The following is a 16,269-nucleotide window of genomic DNA, read 5'->3' as shown; positions in this document are numbered from 1 at the left end:
ATTGGTGGGGTGACTTCGTAAATCACCTGACAACTGTCGGTATTGGTGGGATGACTTCGTAACTCGCATGACAACTGTCAGTATTGGTGGGGTGACTTCGTAACTCACCTGACAACTGTCGGTATTGGTGGGGTGACTTCGTAAATCACCTGACAACTGTTGGTATTGGTGGGGTGACTTCGTAAATCACCTGACAACTGTCGGTATTGGTGGGGTGACTTCGTAAATCACCTGACAACTGTTGGTATTGGTGGGGTGACTTCGTAAATCACCTGACAACTGTCGGTATTGGTGGGGTGACTTTGTAACTCACCTGACAACTGTTGGTATTGCTGGGAGGACTTCGTCTTTCACTCCTCGCTCATACTCGTCGACATCGGCCAGGTCTTCATCGAGCGACGCTGACACCTGCTGCAACAACACGTCCATCGCCTGTCCACAGAAAACATGGATTCGTCAGACATTATATAAAATCAAAATAACATACAGAAGCTATTTTATACTAAATTGGTGACTGTTATACATGGATAAATTCACAAAATAATTATAAACAATTTACATAATTACAAACAGCACAACTTATTTAGTTAAAACTACACATAATTCATAAATCTAATGTTCTTCCCATGATCTGGTTTATGTAATGACATCCTATTTGATGTAATAACATCTGGGGTTTTTACCTTTGTCAAAGGTTAATATATATTTTTTTTTTTACATCATCGTAAATTGTACACCAGCAGAAAGTGTTCAATTATATATGTATACACTGAAAAAAATTAGTCGAAATTTTCATTAGTCCACCTGACAAGTACATCTAAAAATCTACTTGTCCCCCAAATATTTTACTTGATCAAATAAGTGTTTTGTTTTATTCAAATGCAAGGACGATGTTTTTGATCACTCACAATGAAACTGCATTAGACAACCAGTGAGGTACATTTTGCTTGATCACTCACAATGAAACTGCATTAGACAACCAGTGAGGTACATTTTGCTTGATCACTCACAATGAAACTGCATTAGACAACCAGTGAGGTACATTTTGCTTGATCACTCACAATGAAACTGCATTAGACAACCAGTGAGGTACATTTTGCTTGATCACTCACAATGAAACTGCATTAGACAACCAGTGAGGTACATTTTGCTTGTCTAAGCAGATTTTCACTTGTCAGAACAAGAGGGCAAGGGCTTATTTTAAACACTTTTATTCATACGCACTAGCTTGACTTGCCACTTGTCATTCATAAGCATTAGCTTGACTTGCCACTTATATGCACTAGCTTGACTTGCCACTCATACGTACTAGCTTGACTTGCAACTTGTCATTTATACACACTAGCTTGACTTGCCACTTGTCATTCATACACACTAGCTCGACTTGCCACTTGCCATTCATACACACTAGCTTGACTTGCCACTTGTCATTCATACACACTAGCTCGACTTGCCACTTGCCATTCATACACACTAGCTTGACTTGCCACTTGTCATTCATACACACTAGCTTGACTTGCCACTTGTCATTCATATGTATTAGCTTGACTTTCTACTTGTCATTTATATGTACTAGCTTGACTTGCCACTTGCCATTCATACACACTAGCTTGACTTGACACTTGCCATTCATACATACTAGCTTGACTTGCCACTTGTTATTCATACACTAGCTTGACTTGCCACTTGCCATTCATACGTACTAGCTTGACTTGTCACTCTTACACACTAGCTCAACTTGCCACTTGTCATTCATACACACTAGCTTGACTTGCCACTTGTCATTCATACGCACTAGCATGACTTGCCACTTGCCATTCATACATATTAGCTTGACTTGCCACTCACATGCACTAGCTTGACTTGCCACTCATATGCAACAGCTTGACTTGCCACTTGTCATTTATAGGCACTAGCTTGACTTGCCATTTGTCAAATTAATTTCATATATAAGTTGATATTTTGTAGCCTATGTGATGACAGCTGGTTTCTCTCTCTCTCTCTCTCTCTCAGTCCATCCGTTCCCTTCACTCTCTCTGTCTCTCCATCCGTCTGTTCCCCCTCTCTTTCTCAGTCACTCTCTCTCTCTTTCTCCCCGTCTCTCTCTCTGTCCGTCCGTTCCCCCCCTCTCTCTCTGTCCATCTGTCCCCCCCCTCTCTCTCTCATACACACTAGCTTGACTTGCCACTTGTCATTCATACACACTAGCTCGACTTGCCACTTGCCATTCATACATACTAGCTTGACTTGACACTCATACATACTAGCTTGACTTGCCACTTGTCATTCATACACACTAGCTTGACTTGCCATTCATACACTAGCTTGACTTGCCACTTGCCATTCATACATACTAGCTTGACTTGCCACTCATACGCACTAGCTCGACTTGCCATTCATACGCAATAGCTTGACTTGCCACTCATATGCACTAGCTTGACTTGCCACTCATATGCACTAGCTTGACTTGCCACTTGTCAAATTAATTTCATGTAAAAAAAAAAAAATTGTAGCCTATGTGATGACAGCTGGTTTCTCTCTCTCTCTCTCCGTCTGTCCATTCCCTTCACTCTCTCTATCTCTCTCTCCGTCCATCTGTTCCCCCTCTCTCTCACTCACTCTCTCTCTCTTTCTCTCTCCGTTCATCCGTTCCCCCCTCTCTCTCTGTCTCTCTCTCTCTCTCCACACCCCAGATTTAAATGCCAATAAATACTTATGTAATAATATAAATATAATAATTTTCACATAACTCACACACCTATGTAATATAAATACATATATACATACGACATCAGTGACGACTTTTTCATGCAATTTGTGGAGAGGTCGACAGTGCAGTGTTTTGTTACGGTCTGTCTTCACATTGAAGTATTGCTCTAACAACAAGTTCGTCATCAGGTCTGAACATCAAATAAAAACAAATATATCACAGTTCTGCTGCCAATGTCAAAAAAAAAATTGTTTTATTTAACGACACCACTATAGTACATTGATTTTTTTATCTTATCATCGGCTATTGGATGTCAAAGATATGGTCATTCTGACACTGTTTTTATCTTATCATCGGCTATTGGATGTCAAACATATGGTCATTCTGACACTGTTTTTATCTTATCATCGGCTACTGGACGTCAAAGATATGGTCATTCTGACACTGTTTTTATCTTATCATCGGCTACTGGACGTCAAAGATATGGTCATTCTGACACTGTTTTTATCTTATCATCGGCTATTGGACGTCAAAGATATGGTCATTCTGACACTGTTTTTATCTTATCATCGGCTATTGGACGTCAAAGATATGGTCATTCTGACACTGTTTTTATCTTATCATCGGCTATTGGACGTCAAAGATATGGTGACAGTTTTTATCTTATCATCGGCTATGGTCAAAGATATGGTCATTCTGACACTGTTTTTATCTTATCATCGGCTATTGGACGTCAATGATATGGTCATTCTGACACTGTTTTTATCTTATCATCGGCTATTGGACGCCAAAGATATGGTCATTCTGACACTGTTTTTATCTTATCATCGGCTATTGGACGTCAAAGATATGGTCATTCTGACACTGTTTTTATCTTATCATCGGCTATTGGACATCAAAGATATGGTCATTCTGACACAGTTTTTATCTTATCATCGGCTATTGGACGTCAAACATGGTCATTCTGACACTGTTTTTATCTTATCATCGGCTATTGGACGTCAAAGATATGGTCATTCTGACACTGGTTTTAAGACCTGCTGTCGCCGCATAGGCTACTCTTTTATGACATGGAGCAAGGGATCTTTTATTTGCGCTTCCCACAGGCAGGATAGCACAAACCATGGCCTTTGTTGAACAGTTATGGATCACTGGTCGGTGCAAATGGTTTACACCTACCTATTGAGCCTTGCAAAGCACTCACTCAGGGTTTGGAGTCAGTATCTGGATTAAAAATCCCATGCTCAACTGGGATCCAAACCCAGTACCTACCAGCCTGTAGACCGATGGCCTAACCACGATGCCACCGAGGCTGGTGCTGCCAATGTAGACAGACTATAAACTCTCTCACACATAAGGGTTTTGCTCATTGATACTGTTTGTATTGCTAGGGGAGATTTAAGTAATTGTGGACATTGGCAAAATGCAGACAATCTCAAACTTACTGCCGCTACATTTCATTTTTGTACATCAAACATTTCATTTTCTTGTCTACAAATTGATAATGAGACGACAGATAGTTATTAAAAATCCATGAAAAAACTGAATATTAATTTATATGATTTATATAAATTTGTCTTATGGTAGGTACTTTTCACAAACTACAAATAACGATGATGTAATGTAACCTGTAAGTGTAATGCCGTAAATGTATGAATTAATGTTTAAATTTCTTGTTAAATTTTTTGGATAAAAGACTTATTTTTACAAATATGTATTAAGTCATAATAATATTTAAACTTTTAAAAATTGCCAAGATCTAAGTTTGACAAGTATACATGACATTATGTAGTGTTCATGTAACTTATTGTAATAATTAACAAATAAATTGTGATTTTAGTGTTAAATGGTGTGCATTTAAAAAATCTGCTTTTTCAACACACTTGCTTTCTGTTGACTAAAGGTTAACAGGTCTGCTTAATAAACAACTACACTTTCCTGGTCTGACCCACAGCACCAACAACCGTCGGTAGTAAGGGTGCATAGTAGGTGGTTACACGTGCCTCTTAACAATGCCAGAACACTACCCGAAGTGGTCAGACTAAGCCCACAGCTAAAAGCTGATGGGGAATGGCAGGTGTGTGGCACAGATAGTCAGAAGAGACAAGCACCTGTCGCAGTTGGAGAGACAAGGACTGGGATGTGGAGGTGGACAGCGAAAGAAGTTGAAAGATAGGAAGAGTTGCCAGATCAGGAAGAAATGAGATGTAATTTAAAGGAGAGAAATGAAAGGGGGCAGTGGGATAGACAGAAAAAAAAAAAAAAAAAAAAAAAAAAAAAACCACCCCCCCAAAAAACAACTACACTTTAAAGACTACATCACTATAAATGTGTGTTACACTTCTGAAGCCAATTTAGACTCAGGCATTGGGTTTCAAATGCACCCTACAACATTTCACGAACATTGGTGGTCTTACCGTCGAGATATTTACTGGCGAAGTCACTTTCCGTCCACACTCTGCCTTGCCGAGACACCAGCGAGAGCAAGTACTCTAAACAGAATGAGTCAACAAGCTTATCACCTGCTTGATGGCGGATCTGACAAAAAAGAAAAAAGAAGGAAAAAAAGAAGTTAAATTATATTTAAAAAGAGACTTTGTGAGACTTCTCTCCACCAAACCCTAATAAAATGTGACAATTAAAAGTTAAATTAATATTTAACATTAATTATTTTTAAACATAATTTATGTTAATTTTATAATTCAATTTTCTTTGCAGTCAGCTTGTAATCATGAACGTTTTTGTACACTTTTGTTCATTTTCATGAATAATCAAATTTTTATTAATTCTAAAATTATAAGTTTTTTCTTTCTTAAAGTGTCAATATATGTTGGTGGTCATACATCTTTCCAACACATAAGGCTCATATTAGACATGATTGTCCCTTTAAGCTGTTATAACAAGTAATGACAGCAAATGGGAGGTATGGTGCTTTCTGTTGTGTCACATAAAAGTAACAAATTGTTTAGTCCAAATTAACTCCCAAGATATTTTCTATAATTTCTATTTGGCTTTAATCGCATGGGACATCTGCAAATTCAATAGCACTCCCCCCCCCCCCCCCTTCCTGTCCTGGACGAAGGAGCCGGTGAGAGTCACCCCTATGACCTGACCTAATCAGTGAACTCAGTCTGTTAGGAAGTTTAAAATGGTTTATTTAATGACACACTCAACACATTTTATTTACAGTTATATGGCGTCAGACATATGGTTACGGACCACACAGATATGAGAGAGGAAACCCGCTGTCGCTACTTCATGGGCTACTCTTTTCGATTAGCAGCAAGGGATCTTTTATATGCACCATCCCACAGACAGGATAGTACATACCATGGCCTTTGTTACAACAGTTGTGGAGCACTGGCTGGAACGAGAAAGAGCCCAATGGGGCCACTGACAGGGATCGATCCTAAACAGACTGTGCATCAAGCGAGCGCTTTACCACTGGGCTATGTCCCTCCCCCCACCCCCACCCCCCAGTCTGGTAAGAGTTTTACTCACGGCCTTCAGTTGTTGTTGAGTGACCTTGTTGTCGAAATGTTTGATGACATCTGTGGCCACCCCGAATGATTCCTCATCCACCTCCGGTCCTATGACGTGCTCCTCGAGAAAGTCTTCAGCGGCCATGTCAAACATACAGTCCTCCAGCTGGTTAACATAATTTATGTACACATTAACATAATTTATGTATACATTAACATAATTTATTCACACATCAAACAGAGACCAATTATTTAACATAAAATTACAAATTACAATATCCTGGAAATGCCTATGATGCTATGACACTACATGTAGTATTGTAACATTGGTTTAAACATTCCCTACTGAATAGTTTACAGATGGGGAGATGTCTAGAGGGGGAGGGTCTAGAAGGGTTCATGAGATCCATAAGAAACACCATAGATCTGTCACTGGTTTATCCAGATCATCACCAATACTCTGTATATAGTCGGCAACCAGGTCACTGTAGATATTAAATACTAGCTGATCACACCCTCCCCCATAATCAGTTCAGTTACTCCCTTACAACAGACACTCACTAGATCATCACCAATACTCTGTATATAGTCGGCGACCAGGTCACTGTAGATATTAAATACTAGCTGATCACACCCTCCCCCATAATCAGTTCAGTTACTCCCTTACAACAGACACTCACTAGATCATCACCAATACTCTGTATATAGTCGGCGACCAGGTCACTGTAGATATTTAACACTAGCTGGTCGTCGAGGTATTCCTGAGCCAGGTCCATAACAGACTCGCGGACTATCTCGCGACAACTCTCGGACACAGCGTCGTCCACCAGCTGAGTAAGCCAATCCTCCAGTGGGTCACGCCTCAGTAACTCCTCCGTCAGATAGCTGCAAACATTAACACTTTCAAAAGAACACCTCCACATTTAAATGTCACGCCTCAGTAACTCCTCCGTCAGATAGCTGCAAACATTAACACTTTCAAAAGAACACCTCCACATTTAAATGTCACGCCTCAGTAACTCCTCCGTCAGATAGCTGCAAACATTAACACTTTCAAAACAACACCTCCACATTTAAATGTCAAAGTTGCAATAATGGCGGTTCCCGCCAAAAATATTTCTTAATTTTTGCTTTGAAACATAAAAGTTTATACCATCAGCTAGATGCTTATAAAAAATTACAACCAAATACATGCAATTCCATTTACTAGTAAAAAAAAAGAAGTATTTTAGGGAGGAATCTTGAGAGTGTGTCACACTAACTAGTGACATCTGTATATAGTCGGTGACCAGGTCACTGTAGATATTAAATACTAGCTGATCACACCCTCCCCCATAATCAGTTCAGTTACTCCCTTACAACAGACACTCACTAGATCATCACCAATACTCTGTATATAGTCGGCAAAAACCAGGTCACTGTAGATATTAAACACTAGCTGATCACACTCCTCCCCCATAATCAGTTCAGTTACTCCCTTACAATAGACACTCACTAGATCATCACCAATACTCTGTATATAGTCGGCAACCAGGTCACTGTAGATATTAAACACTAGCTGATCACACCCTCCCCCATAATCAGTTCAGTTACTCCCTTACAATAGACACTCACTAGATCATCACCAATACTCTGGTATATAGTCGGCAGAACCAGGTCACTGTAGATATTAAATACTAGCTGATCACACCCTCCCCCATAATCACTTTCAGTTACTCCCTTACAACAGACACTCACTAGATCATCACCAATACTCTGTATATAGTCGGCGACCAGGTCACTGTAGATATTAAATACTAGCTGATCACACCCTCCCCCATAATCAGTTCAGTTACTCCCTTACAATAGACACTCACTAGATCATCACCAATACTCTGTATATAGTCGGCGACCAGGTCACTGTAGATATTTAACACTAGCTGGTCGTCGAGGTATTCCTGAGCCAGGTCCGTAACAGACTCGCGGACTATCTCGCGACAACTCTCGGACACGGCGTCGTCCACCAGCTGAGTAAGCCAATCCTCCAGTGGGTCACGCCTCAGTAACTCCTCCGTCAGATAGCTGCAAACATTAACACTTTCAAAACAACACCTCCACATTTAAATGTCACGCCTCAGTAACTCCTCCGTCAGATAGCTGCAAACATTAACACTTTCAAAACAACACCTCCACATTTAAATGTCACGCCTCAGTAACTCCTCCGTCAGATAGCTGCAAACATTAACACTTTCAAAAGAACACCTCCACATTTAAATGTCACGCCTCAGTAACTCCTCCGTCAGATAGCTGAAAACATTAACACTTTTCAAAACAACACCTCCACATTTAAATGTCAAAGTTGCAATAATGAAAACTATTTTCCCTTTTAAAAAATTCTTCTTAATTTTTGCTTTGAAACATAAAAGTTTATACCATCAGCTAGATGCTTATAAAAAATTACAACCAAATACATGCAATTCCATTTACTAGTAAAAAAAAAGAAGTATTTTAGGGAGGAATCTTGAGAGTGTGTCACACTAACTAGTGACATCACTGTTTTATGTGTACACATTCAACACACTAAGTTTACCCATAATTCTCTGCAGTCAATTCTGTAATATATATATATATATATATATATATATATAATAATAATAAAAGCAAAAACAATGAAAAAAAACCCAATGAAAAAAAAGATGTCTACTTACTCATCGACGACTTCATTCATGGACTCTCGTATGACATCCCGCACCATACTTTCAATTTCATCTCCGAGGAATTCTTCACACACATACAGAGTCGGTATGTAATATGGGTGGTCCTGTGGCTTTAAAAAACAACAGAACATTTACTTTGAAGTAAAGATGTTGGGATATATAAATGTCTCTATAAAACAATAAAACATTTATTTTGTAGTACAGATGTTGTGATATAGCACAGGTGGTTTTGTGGCTATATAAAACAACAGAACATATATTTTGTAGTAAAGATGTCAGTATATAGTACGAGTGGCCTTGTAGCTTTATTTTTTAAAAACCCAAACATTTACTTTGTAGTAAAAATATGAAAATGAGATCAAAATATTTTTGTTTAATGTCAAAATGTGGTTGTTATATTCGATGATTAAAGATATTTGTAATTAATAATAAGAAAACTATTTAAAGTAACTTTTAAAATATTCTCATATAATGTCAAACTTGTATTTTTATTATTTCATCATTTAAAAATATTTAAATTATATAAAAATGTTCTTACATAATATCAAAACTGCTAATGCAATTTCATATTAAAATGAATCAACAATATTTGTACATACAGGAAAGCTATTGCAAGCTAAGTAACTTAGTATATAAAACTGGAAAGTTGTATAAAGTATACATGTATCTTCAAGTTTTTACATAGCATTTGAACAAGAAAATGTTGGGTTCGCTATGGTGACTTCCACTTAAGTGGAACAAAAACAGTTATAACTGATTAATAATCGACCTGTGAGGTCGCTCATTACTGATATGGGATCCTGGACCTGGTTCAAAGCACAGGTTAAATTAACCATTTTCCTTTCAATTATTTTTGGACAGAGACAAAATAAACTTTGGATTTTATTATGTGTGGATATCTTTGTTTGTTCTAAGTCAAGTCTCAGCATGATGTCTTCAATGGTTATTTGTACTGCTTCAGTCCTTGGTTTTGAAACATTCTGTTAACCACTGGTTAAGCTGACTTAATGTTTGAACCACCGGCCCCAGCACGTATATATATTTTGTCTCTGTTATGTTAAACTGTGTGCTACAAATGACAACACATTACAGGGCTAGCTCTAGGCAAGCAGAACATTTCGCCAAATTATCCAATAGTAAACTTCAAAAGTTGCAGAATCCTAGTTATTTTCTATCAAAATGTGTCGAGTACGTGTCAGAGCTGGCCCTGCATTAGTTCAATATCTTATTCCAACTGACTAAACCAACATTTCTGTCCTTACTTGCTACACATATACATGTATATGTAACTTCAGAGAAAATGCAATCAAAGAGGTGTTTTTAAATATTTATTTACTTACCTTAATATATATATATATATATATATTTCAAATAATTAACAAGAATAAGTCAAATAAAGAAAAAACAAAAGTAAAATTTACAAATTTGAAATACATTTTTTAAAAGCTTATTACAAAGACGTGACATACATGTACATACATTTCAAATATATAACAAAAAACAAACAAAAACAATAACAAATAAAAACAAAACAAAAATCAAGAAAACTAAAAATCTAAAAGAACAATTTTAAATGGGTTAGTCAGGGAAGCACCACTATTAGTACCTATTTACATTTGAAACAATTAACAAGCAAAATTCAAATAAAATGAACTGAAAACAAGAGGCCCGTGGGCCTAAACAGTCACCTGAGCAAATTGTTGACCCCCACTTACTATATTAGGGGTTTGTCCAGGCATTATACGGTACAAATCAGCAGCCCTTTCCCAAATGCCAATGCCACTACATATTCCCAATTTCAAGACTATAAATTTACTATCTGGTGATAAACTATTAATATTTTGGTAATTATGTCTATTGTAATAAATTATTTTAACAAAGTAAATTAATTATATTCTTTAATATTACAGACGCATAACTTAAATTGGCCCCCCAAAATTACCACTTATGACTTAAATCGCGCTAATCTTCCCAATCCCAACAGCCATGGGACCATGGCAAAAATGTTTAAATAGATTCCTGCATATTTATGGGAAGGAAGGAAGGAAATGTTTTACTTAACAAGGCACTCAACACATTTTATTTACGGATATATGGCGTCAGACATATGGTTAAGGACCACACAGATATAGAGAGAGGAAACCTGCTGTCGCCACTTCATGGGCTACTCTTTTCGATTAGCAGCAAGGAATTTTTTATATACACCATCCCACAGACAGGATAGTACATACCATGGCCTTTGTTACACCAGTTGTGGAGCACTGGCTGGTATGAGAAATAGTCCAATGGGTCCACCGACGGGGATCGATCTCAGACCGACCGCACATCAAGCGAACACTTTATCACTTGGCTATGTCTCGCCCCGCATACTGATGGGGCACATAATACACAATTTCCTGAGGAGTTATAGAATGACCAAATTCGTAAGTTTGTTTCTCAGTGGGAAGCTTCCCACAAAATTTGTTGGAAATATGGTCTTAGACTAGTAGTTGTACAGGAATGACAATTTAAATGTGATTTCTCTGTATACATTTGTAACTCTAGTAGTACAGTAAACTATATCCCTCAACAGGCACAAACCTGGAATCCAACATCAGTTGAAATTCACAACTTTGATAAACAATGTAATGACTTTTACATATACAAAAACTATTTGGTTGTAACGTTTCTGGATGTAGACAATTGTTTGTTTTTTAAACTGGCTTAATTTCCCCCTTTTGAACCATGCGCATCTAACATTAATGACATTAACAAATTAGATAAACTATCTGTTGACCTTTAAATATATGAAGACTATTAAATTAGTTTAATCTTCCCTTTTGGACCCCATAGGACCAAATAAACAAGTTTGTTTCTAAATGTATGTACCACAATATTATGGTGAAGTAAGTTTGAGGGAGAAGTCAAAAACGGGAAATTTGTTATGCACAACAAACGATGACGGGATGAAAACAGATTGCAATAGGTCACTTGACCCTTAGGCTAGGTGACCTAAATGAAATACGAGTAAAACAAAAACATAATTTTAAAATCAAATGGAGAAAAGGTATTAGTTCTATAATCACATGTAACAAAAACGTAATCTTAAAATGAAATGGAGAAAAGGTATTAGTTCTATAATCACATGCATTGCATTAGGAAAAAAAGCCAAAGCTAGGTTCTAAACTAAAATGGTTCTCTTATAAATAGGGTTGGAGTTACAACACACCGATTTGTCAGCCTCAGTTAGCGCATCAATCAGAATATCGGGAATTAACTCCTCTTCTAGGAAATCGGTGATGAAATCAGAAACAAAATCGCTGGCAAAAAGTGGGTGTTTATTATAATGATCGAGAGCCACTTTAATCTGAAACAACACAATTGTGCTCCTGATAACACACATCAATCAAATAAAAACTCATAATTCTGGTTATTTTTGTCTTGGTGTTTGTTTATGTATACAGGCCCGTAGCATGGTGGAAATTATTGGGGGGGGGGGGGGGGGGGGACAGTTGAACGAGCGCCGAAGTCAAAAGTTATTTGGGGAGTCCGTGGGCATGATTCAAAGGTTATTTGCCCGTTACTGTAACTCTCACCGTTAATCTCGAACCGTTAATCTCGCTACAACTTTTACATTCAGTCAAGATGTAAAGGTTATCAAAAATTATTGGGGGGGGGGGGGGGGCCCACCCACCCTGCTACGGGCCTGGCATAAACCATTGCTGCAAATAGTAAAGTACATAGTTTAAAAATCATGTTTGTATATCATGTTCTTAATGACTAGCATGTCGATGTATCTATAAGTGTCTGATGTGTATTATATCAGGAAGTACAGGGCTTTAGATTGCACCAAAGGTAAGGCGATAAATGTTGCAAGTCCAAGTTAAATACGTAAGTCCAAAATAGTCATGCCTAAATTAAATACAAACATGTTGATGTCAAAACATTTCACCTCGAAACCACTTAAATGTTAGGTTTAATTAGATTAAAATAACTTGTAATGCAGTTCTGAATATTCTCGACTCGACATAGTGACTTTTAATTTTACTAAATTGGAGTTCACTCCAAACATTAAACTTAAATATTTCCAACTAGTACAAAATATAATGTTTCTGAGAAGAGTGTCCTATTCCTTCTGATAGCATTTGTACTGGTAAAACAAGAGATCAGTTTAATGTAAAAGTAAGTTTGAAATGGATCAACTCCAAACATTAAACTTAAATATTTCCTACTAGTACGAAATATAATGTTGCAAGAAGAACTCTGACACCACACAGTTTCAGAGAAGTGTGTCCCGTTTCTTGCAATAGCATTTGTACTGGTTATACAAGAGATCAGTTTAATGTTATAAGTAAGTTCGAAATGGATCAACTTAAAGATCTGTACTGTCAAATTTAGGAAAATGTGCAGGGCATCAGATTTAAGAAACCAAGTGTCTGTATATTGGACACAGTACTTAACAACCTTATATCTAGTCATCTGAAATTCTGAAATTGATAGTTTATGATACTAAGATCACTCTATCCGTACTTTAACATATACACAGAACAGGGCTAGAGAACCTTCAAGCTATCAACTACTTAGTCGTTATCCTACACTTAATATCAATATTTTTGTATGTATTTTAAATAAGTGCAGTCATAAATCAGAAAAAAAACATGGTTGATTTTTACTTTAATTACGAAGCTGGATGTTTAAAATGTTTGTAAAATGACTTACAGTGTTATAACCAAAGAGGAGCATATACAAAATGTACATATTTTAAGTCAACTAAATTAATCAGTGTGAATCTGCCTTTAGTAGATCAAATTCTGGGTGAATCAGCAATAAAATTACTTAACTAATTGTTGTGTAGTTAGTTTTCCAACAATTAAAATACAAATATAGCAAACACATCTTATTAATACACCAGGACCCCATTTCACCAAGCGATCCTTTCACTAAGATCACCTTACGTGCATGAGGTAGTTATGCACTTACGGTGATCTTAGTGTTAAGATTGCTTTGTAAAACATGGCCCAGGGCCCCAGTTCCACAAAATGATCTTAGCTCCACTAGGTCTACAGCCATGCCAAGCTGAAATCACCAGTTCTCGTCCAATCATTGAACTTAAGTCAGCTCTATTATTGTGGTAAATATTTGCTATTGCAACCCTACGATGTGACATACAAATGAAGTTTAATATAGTAAATTATGGTTAAAATTTACGATAATTCCTAGTGTGAATCGGTTAGAATTTCATCATGGATGATCAGATATAATCAGTTTGCATGAACCGATCATCTTTCGATTACAGTCAATCAGAATTATATGAACAGAAGAAGGTTTTGAATTATAAGGACCATGCAGCTATTGTCTGGTTAACTGGTATAATAACCTATAAATTACTAACTTTACCTTTAATAACTATTTACTATAAACGCCAGCCGTTAACATTTACTTCAATTCCATCATCTAACCTGGAGGAACAGTTACAGTTAACATTTTCCCACACAATCGATTGTGAATTTTTATCATTGATCATCGCATCAGTAAAGTTCAATGACTCAGTTTCCGATTATATTCAGTCATGGAAACATCACTAATAGGTCATTCACAGTAGTAAGTCATTAAGATAAATGTCACATGACAGATGATGATTTGATGGTTTTCTAACAAGAGTATGAACTCATTTGTGTTAGATGGCGGGACGTAGCCCAGTGGTAAAGTGCTCGCCTGAAGCATTGTCAGTCTAGGATCAATCCTCATCGGTGGGCCCAAGAGTTATTTCTTGTACCAGCCAGAGCACCACAAAAACGTTGTGGTATGTGCTATCCTGTCTATGGGATAGTGCATATAAAAGATCCCTTGCTACTAATGGAAATATGTAGCGGCAATCTAGACTATACACATCAAAATTACCAAATGTTTACACCCAATAGACGATGATTAATAAATCAATGTGCTCTAGTGGTGTCGTTAAACAACATAAACTTTAACTTTCATTTGTGTTAAAATGGATCTAATATTCACATACCTTTTACTGTTGGGAGTGCAATGAAAAACATTTGAGGCCATACGACTATCACATGGAAGTGGAGAAGATAACTCCTGGATTATACAGTCAGAAGTTATTGCTCAGGAAATCAGCTGGCAATGTCACTTATTAAGCAACATTTTGTTTTCAAAATTTCAATTACCAACATTTGCTATCAGTTTGAAAATGGATTAGCAATTAGTATTTAATGTTACAGAATTGTGTAGTGATCTCTGGAACTTGTGTGGCTATTGGTCATGTGATACTGAACAAAATGTTCCCTGCTTGTGAATTTGTGACGCCAAACAATGATTAAATTACCATTACATTCAGTACAATTTAATGTCACCTCATTGGTACAGACGAAGCAATGTGAGTTTCTTCATTTCTCGATGAATGTAAAAATAAAGTTGTCAGGGAACGCCATGTCTGATGATGTCACTTTATATTGGTAGTTTGTCTTGTTGAGCGTTATTGTTTATGAAGCAAAATTTAATTCAAATAAAATATGACCTTTTAGCGTTATTATTTCTAGGTATGTTACAAATTTAATTATAAGTATTGTCAGTTATTCACAGTTTGCGTGTGAATTGTTTAATTATAAGTATTGTCAGTTATTCACAGTTTGCGTGTGAATTGTTTAATTATAAGTATTGTCAGTTATTCACAGTTTGCGTGTGAATTTCTTTTGTTCATACATAAGAGAAATAACAGACAATACTTAAATACACTTCAGATGTTCCGAATAGTCGATAACAAACTAGTATTTAACTTCTTCACACAGAAGACTTTAATTGTTAAAGGGACACTCACAATTACCGTAGAGTTGCTTTATGGAATAGCTGTGACGTTTACGTATGCCAGTTGTAGAACTCGCCGTAAATGACTACGACAAACTTTAGCTACAATTCTTCTGTGGAGTGAGGCCCTGAACCAGAGCAGACACAAACAAACCACAAACATGTTAACACTCAAACAGCTATTATTATTATGAGACAATAACTAGTTAAAGATGTACGATATTGGCTTTATCCTGTGAAGGTTAGAATGGGAAATTCTGCTCTGCAAGTCTCACAGAATTTCCCATTCGGCCTGAACAGGATAAAGCTCATATCATTAAGTAGTTATTATGTTTAACCTGCAGTCCAAAACAATTAAAGGGAAAAGCTATTATTTCTGTTATTTCAGCTACATTGTACGATGACCTAGAGGTCAAATGAGCAATTTTATAATGTAGCTATGCATGTGACATCAAACAAGTGACAAGTGATAATCTGCTAGTATACGTTTATGACTTTGCTTTAATCAGTTATCATAATCTGTCAATAGAAACAGTGGTTGCAGGATAAATCTATATGTTATATATTATTCCAGAAACACTGCACA

At 36.8% G+C, this 16,269-nt stretch overlaps 1 protein-coding gene across 1 annotated transcript in view; it reads right to left on the bottom strand.

Moving 5' to 3' along the window:
- Window positions 1-309: 309 nt before the first annotated feature.
- Window positions 310-16,269, bottom strand: part of LOC121385871 — a 39,259-nt gene continuing 23,299 nt past the window's right edge. The window contains exons 10-16 of the mRNA XM_041516662.1: window positions 12,097-12,234; window positions 8,880-8,998; window positions 6,873-7,077; window positions 6,212-6,358; window positions 5,128-5,248; window positions 2,788-2,900; window positions 310-432 (exon numbers count right to left, since the gene is read on the bottom strand). Coding sequence (XP_041372596.1) covers window positions 310-432; window positions 2,788-2,900; window positions 5,128-5,248; window positions 6,212-6,358; window positions 6,873-7,077; window positions 8,880-8,998; window positions 12,097-12,234 — 966 coding nt within the window. The remainder of the gene's footprint in view (window positions 433-2,787; window positions 2,901-5,127; window positions 5,249-6,211; window positions 6,359-6,872; window positions 7,078-8,879; window positions 8,999-12,096; window positions 12,235-16,269) is intronic.

Source organism: Gigantopelta aegis, chromosome 12, assembly GCF_016097555.1.
Source record: "Gigantopelta aegis isolate Gae_Host chromosome 12, Gae_host_genome, whole genome shotgun sequence".
NCBI classification, from domain to species: Eukaryota; Metazoa; Mollusca; class Gastropoda; order Neomphalida; family Peltospiridae; genus Gigantopelta; species Gigantopelta aegis.
Note: the sequence above shows the minus strand (reverse complement) of the source record. Positions and strands in the feature narration are given on the sequence as shown.